The 12,123-nt window shown below is 40.2% G+C and overlaps 1 protein-coding gene across 10 annotated transcripts in view; it reads left to right on the top strand.

Moving 5' to 3' along the window:
• APBB2 (amyloid beta precursor protein binding family B member 2) overlaps positions 1-11,815 on the top strand; it is a 184,884-nt gene extending 173,069 nt beyond the window's left edge. For all 10 annotated transcript variants that reach the window (XM_034064728.1, XM_034064731.1, XM_034064727.1 and 7 more), the window contains 6 exons: positions 1,499-1,613; positions 4,198-4,285; positions 5,370-5,453; positions 5,934-6,049; positions 6,809-6,988; positions 7,592-11,815. In XM_034064728.1, coding sequence (XP_033920619.1) covers positions 1,499-1,613; positions 4,198-4,285; positions 5,370-5,453; positions 5,934-6,049; positions 6,809-6,988; positions 7,592-7,759 — 751 coding nt within the window. In that variant the 3' untranslated portion in view covers positions 7,760-11,815. The remainder of the gene's footprint in view (positions 1-1,498; positions 1,614-4,197; positions 4,286-5,369; positions 5,454-5,933; positions 6,050-6,808; positions 6,989-7,591) is intronic.
• Positions 11,816-12,123: the final 308 nt, after the last annotated feature.

The following is a 12,123-nucleotide window of genomic DNA, read 5'->3' as shown; positions in this document are numbered from 1 at the left end:
TGTTTCTGCATGGTTCTGTCATGTGGAATTGTTTCCAGATCTCAGCTCCTGTTAGTTTTGTGGGTGTATTTTAAAGTATTATTCACCAGGCTATTATTCACCAGTATTATTCACCAGGTTGCAAGCAGTTAAACAGAGGAACAACCTGTACCTGTCACTGAGCAGCCTGGACTGCAGGCAACTGCCCTTTTCATTGCAAGGCTCATTAATGACAAAACCTAGGGCTGATGAATTAGGTACAAGGTACTGAACTGCAGGACACTGTTCATATCTCATACAGAGCTGGAAGTCTGGCTACCCATCTGCCACAGTCTGGTTCTCCCTGGATAACTTCAGTAGAAAATTCTTCGATTCATTGGGCATCTGTGATGAGCAAAGAAATTGGCAATCCATGCTACATTAAACCCTGCTCGGGATATTTACAGACTTTAGTATAAACTGAAGTATTACTGTATATAAAATCTGTGGTTTAGGAATATCTGTCCTATCTCTTCACCAGTTAGAATGTTGCTGCTGATTATTTGTGCAAGAAGAGAAAAGGCACTGAAAGGAGACTTCAGGTATAAGGGGCTGTTGGGAGCTCCAGCCTCTCTTCTCTGGTCTAATTCTAGTTAGCTACTCAGCATAGCTCTGCTAGGCATGCAAAGTCCCAGAGATATCTGGAGACAGCAGAAAGGTCTTAAAGTTGAACTGGGCTATGGTTGCTCAGAGGACATGAAGAAGCAGAGGATCAAGGCCAGGGAGCAGAGTCTGCTATAGCAAGAATAGCAACCAGGCAAAGCCAGGCTTATTCCTGACTCTGTATATACCAGTTGGGCTTTGTCAGAAGAGCTCCAATTCTTAAATAGCCTGGGACCAAATAAACATAATCCTGGCACTTCCATTGCTCATGCTAGAAAGCTGTGCTGTGGTGACCAGCCAGTGCAGGGCAAAAATCTCTTTTTTAGGGCAGCTTTATTTAACTTCTGAGAAATAAGGTCAAAAATCTGGGCCAATTAGTGTGAGCAGAGCTCAGCAGGTTCACATTTCCCTTACGCAACCACATCTCTAATTAACTATCTGCATATTTTAAACACTTTATGTAGTCCTTGGAAATACTTGTATGCTGTTTCTCAGGGGGGTTGGCATTTAAGAGCTGCATGTGTTTTCTGCCTTAGCTTGTAATTCTCTTCTCCACGTAATCTTCAATAAAAAATCTGAGTAATTTTTTCCGTGTATTTCCAATTGCAGTTGGAATTACGGGTTGGCAGTTGCACAGGTTAGGAAATTGTAATGAGCTCTGTCGTGATATAGGCTAAGCATCGAATTTCAGATACATGTTTCATGGGTATGCAGCTTATTACATTTGTGGATCTGCTTTGTCAAAAGCATGTGTTTTATTCTTTGACAGCCTACTGTTAAATGAAAGTAGAACTTGCTGTTTTGAAGATACTACTGATCCTAATGCCTTAATTTGTTTTTCTTGTTTCTAATGTGTCTGTTTATCTTATTTATACAGGGACTTTGCTTATGTGGCAAGAGATAAAGACACAAGGATTCTGAAATGTCATGTGTTTCGATGTGACACACCGGCAAAAGCCATTGCCACAAGTTTACATGAAATCTGCTCCAAGGCAAGTGGATTTAAAGTCATATGCATTCCTCTGGTTAGAGCTCACTGAGCCTAAATTAATCAGTAATTGTACACATTGATAGTTTAGTTTACATCGATGGCAACAAAAAACAGTATAGAGAATTTGTAAAGGGAAGGACATGAATGGATGGAATAATGGGGGGGGATGAGTATTGAGATTTGAGAAGCATGAGAGGTGCTTTTGAGTAGACGTGTGTATAGAGGCTGAAGGTTTTCTTGAATAATAAAGAAGCAGTGGACTGAAAATTGAAAAGGAACACACAGCTTCAATTAATAATAAATGGTGATGTGAAACTCTGTAAATAAATCAGGCCTTGTTTGAATGCTATTATTCAGTGGTATTGTCCTGCAGGCCAGACAGGAAAACAGTTGCTAACATAACATGTTCACTTAAAAAAGGGGGAGATGGGAGAAGAGTGGGTTAAAAGTCACACTAGTTACAAATACTAAAGTATCTTTATTCCTGCTTGTGGTAGTGTTGTCTGTAATGCTGGAGAGGACCGTTCTCTTCAGTCATTTTTATCTTACAGATTTGCCACTATTTGCTGGTTATTAATTTTGATGTTCTTGCATGATCAGTTCATGAGTGTCCTCTGCACAGTCATTTCATGCAGCTGTAGCAAGGCAGCACGTCCTTTACAGCAGGCAAATCTGATTGAAACGCTTTATACAGAGGCAGTTAAACAAATCTACTTTAAACTCTTTTTTATTTGTTTATTGAGCTGTGGTGGATTTGTGGTTGCATTCCTGTTCTTAAAAAATACTATGCTGCTCATTTTGGTTTCCCTGAAAACATGTCAGTGTGCATTCCAGCATTGGCTGTGGGGATGAATAACCTTATCAGTTATCCTGGTGTGACTTGTTCCTCCTCGTGAGTCACGGCTCTTTTTAAAAAGCTCATTAGGAAACCTTTGGGGTTTAACATTCTGTGCATTTACTGTATGCCTGTCATTTGCTTTTTAAGTTTTGACTTCATGGTAGTGAATGGAATCAGTGATGTAGGAACTTGATGATCTTAAGGTCCTTTCCAACCCTAACTATTCTGTGATTCTATGTCAAATTCCCCTTTGTAGCCAGCTGTATTGTGTAAATGTTTTTGCAGCGCTGCAGCCATGGCTACTGAACTTGCAATGCTACATGGGAACAACATGAGCATTTACACTGTGCATTCCTGTAACATCCTGGGCAGCAGAGTTCTGCCTGAGGCAGAAGGTGGCCCAACAACTGTGCAGAGCCTGTCAGGCTTGCCTAGGCTTGGGTGTCTGAGGAAATGCAGGTGGCAGAACAAAGGCAGCTGCTCAGGTTTGCCAGGGAGCTTCAGGCTGTGCCTGGTGAAGGTTAATACCAGGGGCTGCAGCAGTGGCTGGCTGGAGAAGCCTAGACCTCTTATGTCCAGCCTTTTTCTCCTACATCTTTCAATTGTCACACGTTTCCAGCAAAGGAAAAACATGCTACACAGGTTGTACGTATCACAGCTGCTCTTACCCAGTTAAGGTCAACACCAAGTAGATGCTATGGTAGCTATACACAGGGGTGTCAAGGGGAGTAGAGTTGTCACATATATGTAACTATGACATGAAATTCCTGGCATTAATTTTGGATTAGAGAGTAAGTAAGCATTTAAAACTATAACTAAAGTAACACAGATAAAACAGGATAGTGTTGTTAAAGTAGAGCATGTTCCTTCATAATTCAGCAGTAGATATAATCTTGATTCAGGGAAGCACTTGGCATGTGCTAACTGACACACTGGTCTTCTTGGCTCAATCAGGACTCCTTCCTAAGCTAGTGTGTGTCGTTTTTCATCTGTCCCTGAAGCAAAAAATACATTCAAAATATGAAACCTAAAAGAAAAAAGAGGGGGGGGGGTGGAATTTACTAGGAGCATCTTCAGACCAAGTGACATATGCTGGAACACCAGTTATCTTTCTAGTTAATTAGTTAGCAGTCATAGCATAAAGAAGCACATGGCAATGCTTCATATATGAGCTTTGGAGAACTTCTGTTAGCCTCCGTGTCCCTTCTCAAACATGTATCTGTGGGGAATAATCACCCAAAGTGGTAATTTTGAAGTGTTGCATTGGGTATTTTTTCTCTTTTGCTAATATTCTACATTTTGGGGAAAGAAGAGGTTGTATTCGCATGGGATTTTTAATTGCAGAAGAAAACATAAAAATGGAGGAAGAAATTACACAGAGCACTAGATCAGAGAGGAACGTTAATAATGAACACTCTTCTTGTGTGTTAAATATTTATATTTCTTGCTGTATTGCTCCTCACTGCAATTTTGCTGTTGATAAAAATGGCTGGAGGTTTTTTTCCTTCTCCATCGATCTTTCATCTAGGCTTGTGCACCACTTACGTTCTTACTGCAGTTAAGGAATGGTGAATAAACTGGGGGAAAATTAAAGTTGTTGTTTAAAAAGAATAACCTGTTTAGTCATGTAGCTGCTGACTTCAGATTTCACAAACTAAGGCTGAAATAGGAGTAAATATATACTTGTAGTTGCTAATGAACTGTGTTAAAAAAATAATAAATGCTGTATTATCACTGTCACCTTTAGATTATGGCCGAACGGAAGAATGCTAAAGCTATGGCTTGCGGTTCATTGCAAGGGGGGACAAATGTCAACCTTGATGTTCCTCTGCAAGGTATTGTGTATTACAGCTCATATCCTCAGGGTGGTCCTGGGTTAGATGTGTTTAGTTTCTGATGCTGCTTTTGACCAAAATGGAGCATGTTGGGTGCAGAAGTCTGGAGTGTAATCCTGTCTTTTAATTACTGCATCTGACTGTAACCTCTTATGTTGATATTAAGCATTTTTATTATCTGTGTTGGCAGGAATGGAGTCCTGCTCAGTTATGTCAGCTTGTACATTTCCTTTTATTTCCAAATACAAATGTGGCAAATGCAGCCTTACCTGTTTGTGGCTACTTGCACATATTGTCCTTTTCAAATCAAAATACCTCCTGACTTGAGACTGCACCTACTGGCCAAATCTTAAAACACAGTATGCTCCATTTAGTCACTTGGATTTGGGGGAAATGCAGGAGCACTCCTAGGTTTCAGCATCTATGTTAGCAGTTTCCAAGGCAAGGGGTGCAAGTGGGTCATCATCCACCTTACGGGGGTTTTGCACACTCTGCTGCATGGCTGAAGAAAGTGCCTTTTGCAAGCCTTTATTAGTCATTGCTTAATAGTTGCTATTTTGAAAGTATTCCAGGAGAACAAACACACTTTGTGTTAGCTTTGCAGGAAATTACATGCTTCTGGATCCACCAGTTTATACTGAATATCTTACTCCTAATCCATACATCAGCTTGTGTAATTGTCTGCTCAGACAGTACTATTGATTACTTGAGGACTGTGTTTAATGTATTAACAAGGATAGCATTTAAAACACATTCCAGATTTTACATAGTTATGCAGTGAATCTTAGGTCTGTTTGTCTCAGAGATTCATTCATCTATATATTCTGGTTTTTAATATGCCAGCAATACAACATGACCTTGTTCTTAGCATAGGTCAAGAATTAGGTGGTGCAAAGTTATCCATAATTCCTTTAGAAATTATTGACCATTGTTCTTGTCAGAAGGAGTAAAAAATAGTTTCGATCAATACAATATCTTCAGAGCACAATTACTGGGTAAACTGTTTCACATTATTGATGAAATAAAAGTGGTTTTCCCTGCTGTGAATGCTGATAAACAGAAATTGATTTTTGTTCCCATGCAGTAGATTTCCCAACACCAAAGACAGAACTGGTACAGAAGTTCCACGTCCAGTACCTGGGCATGCTGCCTGTAGCTAAACCCGTGGGTAGGTGACTCTTGAGTGAATTCCAAAGTACCTCGCATATGACTTAGTAATTCCAATGGCTGGACTCTGGCTAACCAAGTGTAATACCTGGTCTCAAAGGGTAGCAACTCTTGTGTGTCAGCCATACAGGTCACATTCAGGGCCTCATTTGAACATGTGTTTTGCAACCAGAGTATTTTGGGAGTTGCAGAGAAGGCAGAGTTCCTTCTTTCTACTGCTTTTTCTGCTACTAATGAGAAGGGCCTTAGAAAACTGGAACTGCACAGCAGCTAAACATGATGCTACCCTGTTTTTAACTAAGCCAGAGGCACCTGTTTTGTTTTTGCAGATTAAGAAAACCAACTTCACAACCCTTCTCTCCATTATCAAATTAAATTTAGTAAGGAGTCCAAAACAATGTTTTCTGTACTCCTGTGAAAATAAAAATGTGTTGCTTACTTGTGTATTTATTTTTTACTATTGCATTTTCTTCTCTCCTAGGAATGGATACTCTGAACAGTGCCATTGAAAGTCTAATGACTTCTTCTAGCAAAGAAGATTGGATGCCAGTTACTATGAATGTTGCTGATGCTACTGTCACAGTCATCAATGAAAGAGTAAGGCAGACTGGCTTGTTCAAAACTCATTTAACATAATAATATGAGTGTTGAAAACCAGGAACACAGGAACACTAGTAGAGGGAGTTATGCTAAAATTTATTTGCTTATTTGGCATTTTATTTCTTTCCAGAACCTGCAGAGGCTCTTACTGCTTTGATCAGCTTCAGCTTGGCTTGCCATTCCAAGCATGTTCTCAGAAATAAATTATTATAAGTATTCATTAGATACTTAAATTCAGTGTTATGCTTTCCAGGAATTTTGAGCCTAAAATGCTGAAGGTTAAGCCCTAAGTAAGCAATCCTAAATTCTAAACTGTATTTACCTGTATGGGAGCCAAGAGAAATATTAAAATCTGTGTTTCACATCACTGTCCTTTGTAGAGCATTTTTTATTGAGATGAATACAATGAAACTTCCAAAGAATGCCTTTTGTTTATGTCTATTGATGAAGCACTAAACCAGCACCTCTGTAACATAGCAGTGATAGGGGAGCATCTTTTGGAGTCATGGTAGCCATGTTGGTTTGTTTCTTTACAAAACAAACAGTTTTTAAAGTACACAGTGTGCTCAGTGCTAATGCTCAGAGCCTTGGTCCTCTGGTAGTAGAAAGGGAGATCCAGCCCAGGCCTGGGCACACTGCATGCATACAGATAGATCAAAAAAGGAGTGTTCCCTGCCCTGTTTAATCAACATAAGACTGACAGTAAAGTTCACAGAATATCGAATAGTCATGATCAATCATTTGATTCGTAACCAGAATGAAGAGGAGATCATGGTGGAGTGTCGTGTGCGGTTCCTGTCCTTCATGGGGGTAGGCAAGGACATTCACACATTTGCCTTCATTATGGATACTGGAAACCAGCATTTTGAGTGCCATGTTTTCTGGTGTGAACCGAACGCAGGCAATGTGTCCGAAGCTGTTCAGGCTGCTTGTATGGTAAGTGACCTTCCGCAAAGGCACCTCAGAGGACTTAGATTTTTCATTGCCTCCATAAATAATCAGCTTTCCAAATTTGCAGTTACGTTGATTTCAAGACAGAGAAAGAACAGATAAAAATAGGATTTGTGATTCTGATATATTTAATCACTTAAAACTCAAACATTTTTAAGTTTGAAGTGTCAGTTTAGTGAACAATGCTCCTTTAATCATCTTCCCTCCTGACCTCTGCAACTTCTGTGTAAGTTAGAAGTCTTCTCTTTCAGTATACAAGTTATCTAACGCTGGAAAAACATATTACTTGTAGTTGAGTTATACAGTCTAGCAACAATGTAGTGAAGATAATCCTTGTTCAAGAATAGCTGAACTCAGAAAACTTTTTTGAGGGCTGTTTGTATGACTTAGAATCCATCGCATGCTGAAGAGCAGTTTCTGTTCACAGACTGATAGAGCAGAGTCTCTTTAACTTCAGCTGGGCTGTTTGTCACAACCAAAATGGAGGTTTGACTATATTTAATGAGAAAGCACTAGGAGTGTATTTTAAATGGTGTGTGAAAGTATTGGATGCAGTAAGGACTGCAGAATGCTTCTGCTTTGTTGCAGTTGCGGTATCAGAAGTGCTTAGTAGCCAGACCGCCCTCACAGAAAGTGCGACCACCCCCACCTCCTGCAGACTCCGTGACTAGAAGAGTTACAACCAACGTAAAACGAGGAGTGTTGTCTCTCATTGACACTTTGAAACAGAAACGCCCCGTCACTGAGATGCCGTAGCTGCGCCAGAGAAGAGCCTCCTAACCCTTAACTGAAGATAACACTAGCTATACTAAGGAAAGTGAATTGACGTTGTCTGGCCTTCCATTTCAAATTGCTGATGCTTTGTCTTCAGAGAATTTACCCTTATCGAAGCAATGTTAGACAAGCATGTTCTCGTTCTTTCCACCATCGTGTGATATGAAAAGAAGCATGAATAATTTTTTTGCTGTCAGTGAGTTACACCATGAACAATGGAAGGTCTGTTTGATTGTAAATACATGAACGTTACCTAAACTCACACACAAAAAAAAAAGAATATGGCCACGTCCCTCCCAGTGAACTCATGCTAAAGTCCTTGGAGTGAATGATGCCCAAGTTGCTAGTTTCACCGTCTTGAGCTGAATTTGTCACAAACCAATCTTAACTCCTACAGCACTTTGCTCTGTTTTCAACACTGGAGTAGGTACCAAGTGTTAGCTACCATTGAATTACTGTAGATTAAATACCATGTTTTATTTTTTACAGAACTACACCTGTTAGTTTTAAATTGTTTGTCAGCATTGGTCTAGCAACCACTTTAATAACTCCCCGACACGCTTCTGAATCGTGGTGTCATTATTTCATCTCCCAGTTATACATCATGGTCTTAGAGAAGAATTGTGCTTAATACTAAAGCAATGCTGAAAAATCCAGAAGAGTTTTCAGTGACTGAGTTGCAGGGTGATCTACTGAAGCTTTTCAGCTTTAAACATACAAATGCAACTGCTGGCTGTTAAATTTATTCTCCTAAATCTGCCATTAGTTCATCACAAATATCATTTTTTTCACAGAGGGCTCAAACCAATCAGGAGTAAGAAAGAATTAGTCTGTAATTTTATTGTCTTACAACTCTTACAGAGACTAAACTATTCCAAACCTTTTCCATACAAGTGTTTGATGAAATGTTCAATTCAGCATCTGGTTGCACAGTTCCCCCTTCCCCTCAGAGTTTGTTGCTGAATGCTGAACACGCCCCAGAAAGATCAGTTGTGCTTCTTGTCAATTACAGAATTCCATTAAATCTCTTCCAATACTCTCATGACAAAATAAGAAGAGTAGTTTTTTCTAACAAGATAGTGCTTCAGGGGGTACATAGAATCATAGAATAGTCAGGGCTGGAAAGGACCTTAATATCATCCAGTTCCAACCCCCATGCCATGGGCTGGGACACCTCACACCATGTCACCCAAGGCTCTGTGCAGCCTGGCTTTGAACACTGCCAGGGATGGAGCGTAAATAAACATAAAACCTGATTTTGTGCTTTTGCTCCACAGGCTTCTTACAATTGCTTTGACTTACTACCACAGGCCTTGACAAAGCCAGCCCAGTGTTGCTGCTCAAAAGTGTACCTCAGGCTGATGTTCAAATGCAGTCACACATCTTGAGTCTCTCCCTTTGCTGTCTTCTGTCTCAACCTGCAGATTGGTACAAATTTTGGAAATGGAACAGTAACGATATTTTTAACTAGCATTAAAACTGTTTTGCTTCCATCTAGAGAGGTGTTCCAGGCTGTAACTGCCTCCCAGGTCTGCAAATCTGGTCATTTAATTTTAAAAGAACATTGGCAAGGTTGTTATTACAAGAGCTGTATTTTTTTATTTTACTATGCAAGAAACTGATACAACATTTTATTTCCTTGCTTAAAAAAAACTAATGGCAACACCTGGGCAAAGCAATGTAGGAACAAAGGGGAAAAGAATGATGATTCAAGAAATTTCTGCATTTTTCAATGCAGAAAAATCATTAAGTGAAGCTCAGCATGATGTATGAGCACGTGTCAGCTAATGCTAGCTATGCAACTGTTTGCTGTAATTAAATTTAGCTCTCTAGAACACCCCCTGAAGAGCTGATCTTCACCCATCTCTCATCTCCTTATGAGCACAGTTCTGCACCCTGGGCACTGAAGCAGTTATTTCCCTCCCAAGGCTCCCATTGCTGCTACCCCCTCCACAATGGCTCTGCTGCTGGTGGAACTGAGGGAGGAGCTGTATATGCCAGGCAGGGAGAGCTGAGGTGAGGGGATGCCAACAACCCAACTTCAGCAGTACCAGAGGTTAAACTGACCATAAGACCAGGTTGTGAAGCGTGGAGATGGCAGCTTACAAACATGCTTGTTCAGCTTCTAGTGCTGATCCCAATGATGCCTGCTGGGAACAGGGTGAAAACTCACTTCCCCTCATGACCAGATGTGGTCATGATCCACATCAAGATGTTGTGGCAAGCACCATACCTCTGGGTAGGACCATGAAGTTGAGAGATAAAACTTCCTTTATTTATCATCGTGCTAGTAATTCAGATGTTGGCTTCAGTTTATTTTAAATTACAGAAAATAATTTGTCAGTGTCTTTTTAAAGTTCCAGCCAGGATTTGGGATTTGCAGCTGTTCTACACCAGTGAAGTTTAAACCGTAGAATTAAACTTTGTAGTTGCATCTGCACCGTGCTGATTCTCCCCAAGAGAGATCTGGACTCTCTTTAAACAAAACCAGCAAAGAGTAGCATAGAGGTAGTTCTGCATCAGGGTTGTCAAGGCTACCACCATCCCATTCGCTTTCACTGGCAAAGGGTGCCATTACAGAAAGGGCTGAAGAGAAGACAGAAGGGGATTTGAAATGCCATAGGTCACCTGCCAATGTATGTTTTGAGTTTTGTGTCTGTTAAGAAAATATTGTTGATTTTGCCAACACTTCAGTAGCATGCTTAACCAGCTGACTGTATGTGGCCTTTTTGCTTCAGTATAGCTCCATATTCTCCAAAAGATTAAATACACACCCAGGGTGTTTGCAGAACCAGCCTAACACTGCAACACCCTTATCTTTTGTCAAACAATATAGTACAAGTCTTTACCATGGCCAAAAAAGTCTGTCTGGGATGTGTGTTTGAGCAACTGCCACTGGTTCAGTCAATGTTGCAGCAACCCTACAGTTATCTATGCATTTTTTATAATCCCTAGTGGTTCCGTAGGCCGGCAGCCATGTTCACTATGCCTTGTATGTCTAATGCCATATTCTAAATTAACCTGTTAAATACAGCTTAAAATATTTTTATTTTATTTATTCTATTTTTACTGAAATATCCTGCATTGTTATGTTGATGTATTGTCTTTACTGGACGTGCTCTTGTAACATTCTCCACTCTGTATACTATAGGTTGCCTAAAAAAGGCAGGCTTTGTAATTATTTGTAGTCACATTTTTATTGAAGTCTGTAGAAAAATCATGTAAAGCAAAGCTAATTGCTTCATTTTTTTCAGTGCAAGTAGTAAGTTAGAGGTAAGTATCATGTCAGTCATGTCATTGATGAGCTCACTTGCAGAAGCAAGAAGATTTATATTCACAGTCAACAACTACGAGATAAAAGCTGTTCTTCGGAAATCCGTAGTGCTGGCTGTAGGTTTTATTTAAGCCACTTACTGTTTCATTTGAAGGGGAGCAAGGGCATGTGGGAGATGTAAGGCTACAGAGGCCATCCACAGTAGGGTGGAATGGGAATAGCAGAAACTTGCATGGAAGGGCACAGATTCCACTTGCAGTAGGAGGGTTTTGTGATGTACCTGATGGGCAGCCACCTGTACCCACAGAAATAATATGCCCCTCCATGACAGAGGACCAAAACCTATGGAATATCCAATAATTCTGCGTCACTAAGAGTTCTACATCCCTTTTAATTTTATTAAGCATTTCATAGATCATTTAACTAGGGATCTAAAACTGTCATAAGTCACCCATGGCAAAGAGAACTTCCTTATTTCAACAGCTAGTAGGGGGTCAGCCTTTCAGCATTACCATTAACCCAGCATTACTTTCTTGGGAAGGTTCAATACATTGCTAAAAACTTGTGCTGGACAGTCAGTGAAAGCAGGTTTGATTTGTTTTAACAACAGTAAAGAAGAAAACGCACCCGCTGTTTATGAGCAGAGCTCAGTCTTACATAAAGCACGTGACTGACAGCAAAAAGGACAATTTTCCCTGCTGTTGACCACCTCTCCACATCTAAATGTAATCTGTTCTGAGAATAAATTTAGCTGCATAAAACAATGGTCTCAACTGTTACTGGTTCTAAATTGTGGTTATGGGGAGGGAAAAACAGCGGTGGTTTAGAGGCAGTGGTGGAGCAATGGACACTTTTGGCTCTGGAAAACTGAACTGACAGTTTCTAGTTGAAAATAACAATTGCATTACAGAATATTACTGATGTGAGATGCAGTTTCACTGTAAGAAGTCATTGAGTCAGATGACAAAAGTCAACTCAGCATACAGGCTTCTGCCTACCAGCCAGCTCAAGAAGTTGCTTCTGTGTGATGTTCGGTGCTTGCAAAGCAAACTGTTGACCTGCAGAGCCAAAA

The sequence above is a fragment of the Melopsittacus undulatus genome, chromosome 7 (assembly GCF_012275295.1).
Source record: "Melopsittacus undulatus isolate bMelUnd1 chromosome 7, bMelUnd1.mat.Z, whole genome shotgun sequence".
Classification (NCBI taxonomy): Eukaryota; Metazoa; Chordata; class Aves; order Psittaciformes; family Psittaculidae; genus Melopsittacus; species Melopsittacus undulatus.
The sequence above is the reverse complement of the archived record's forward strand: the minus strand, read 5'-3'. Positions and strand labels throughout refer to the sequence as shown.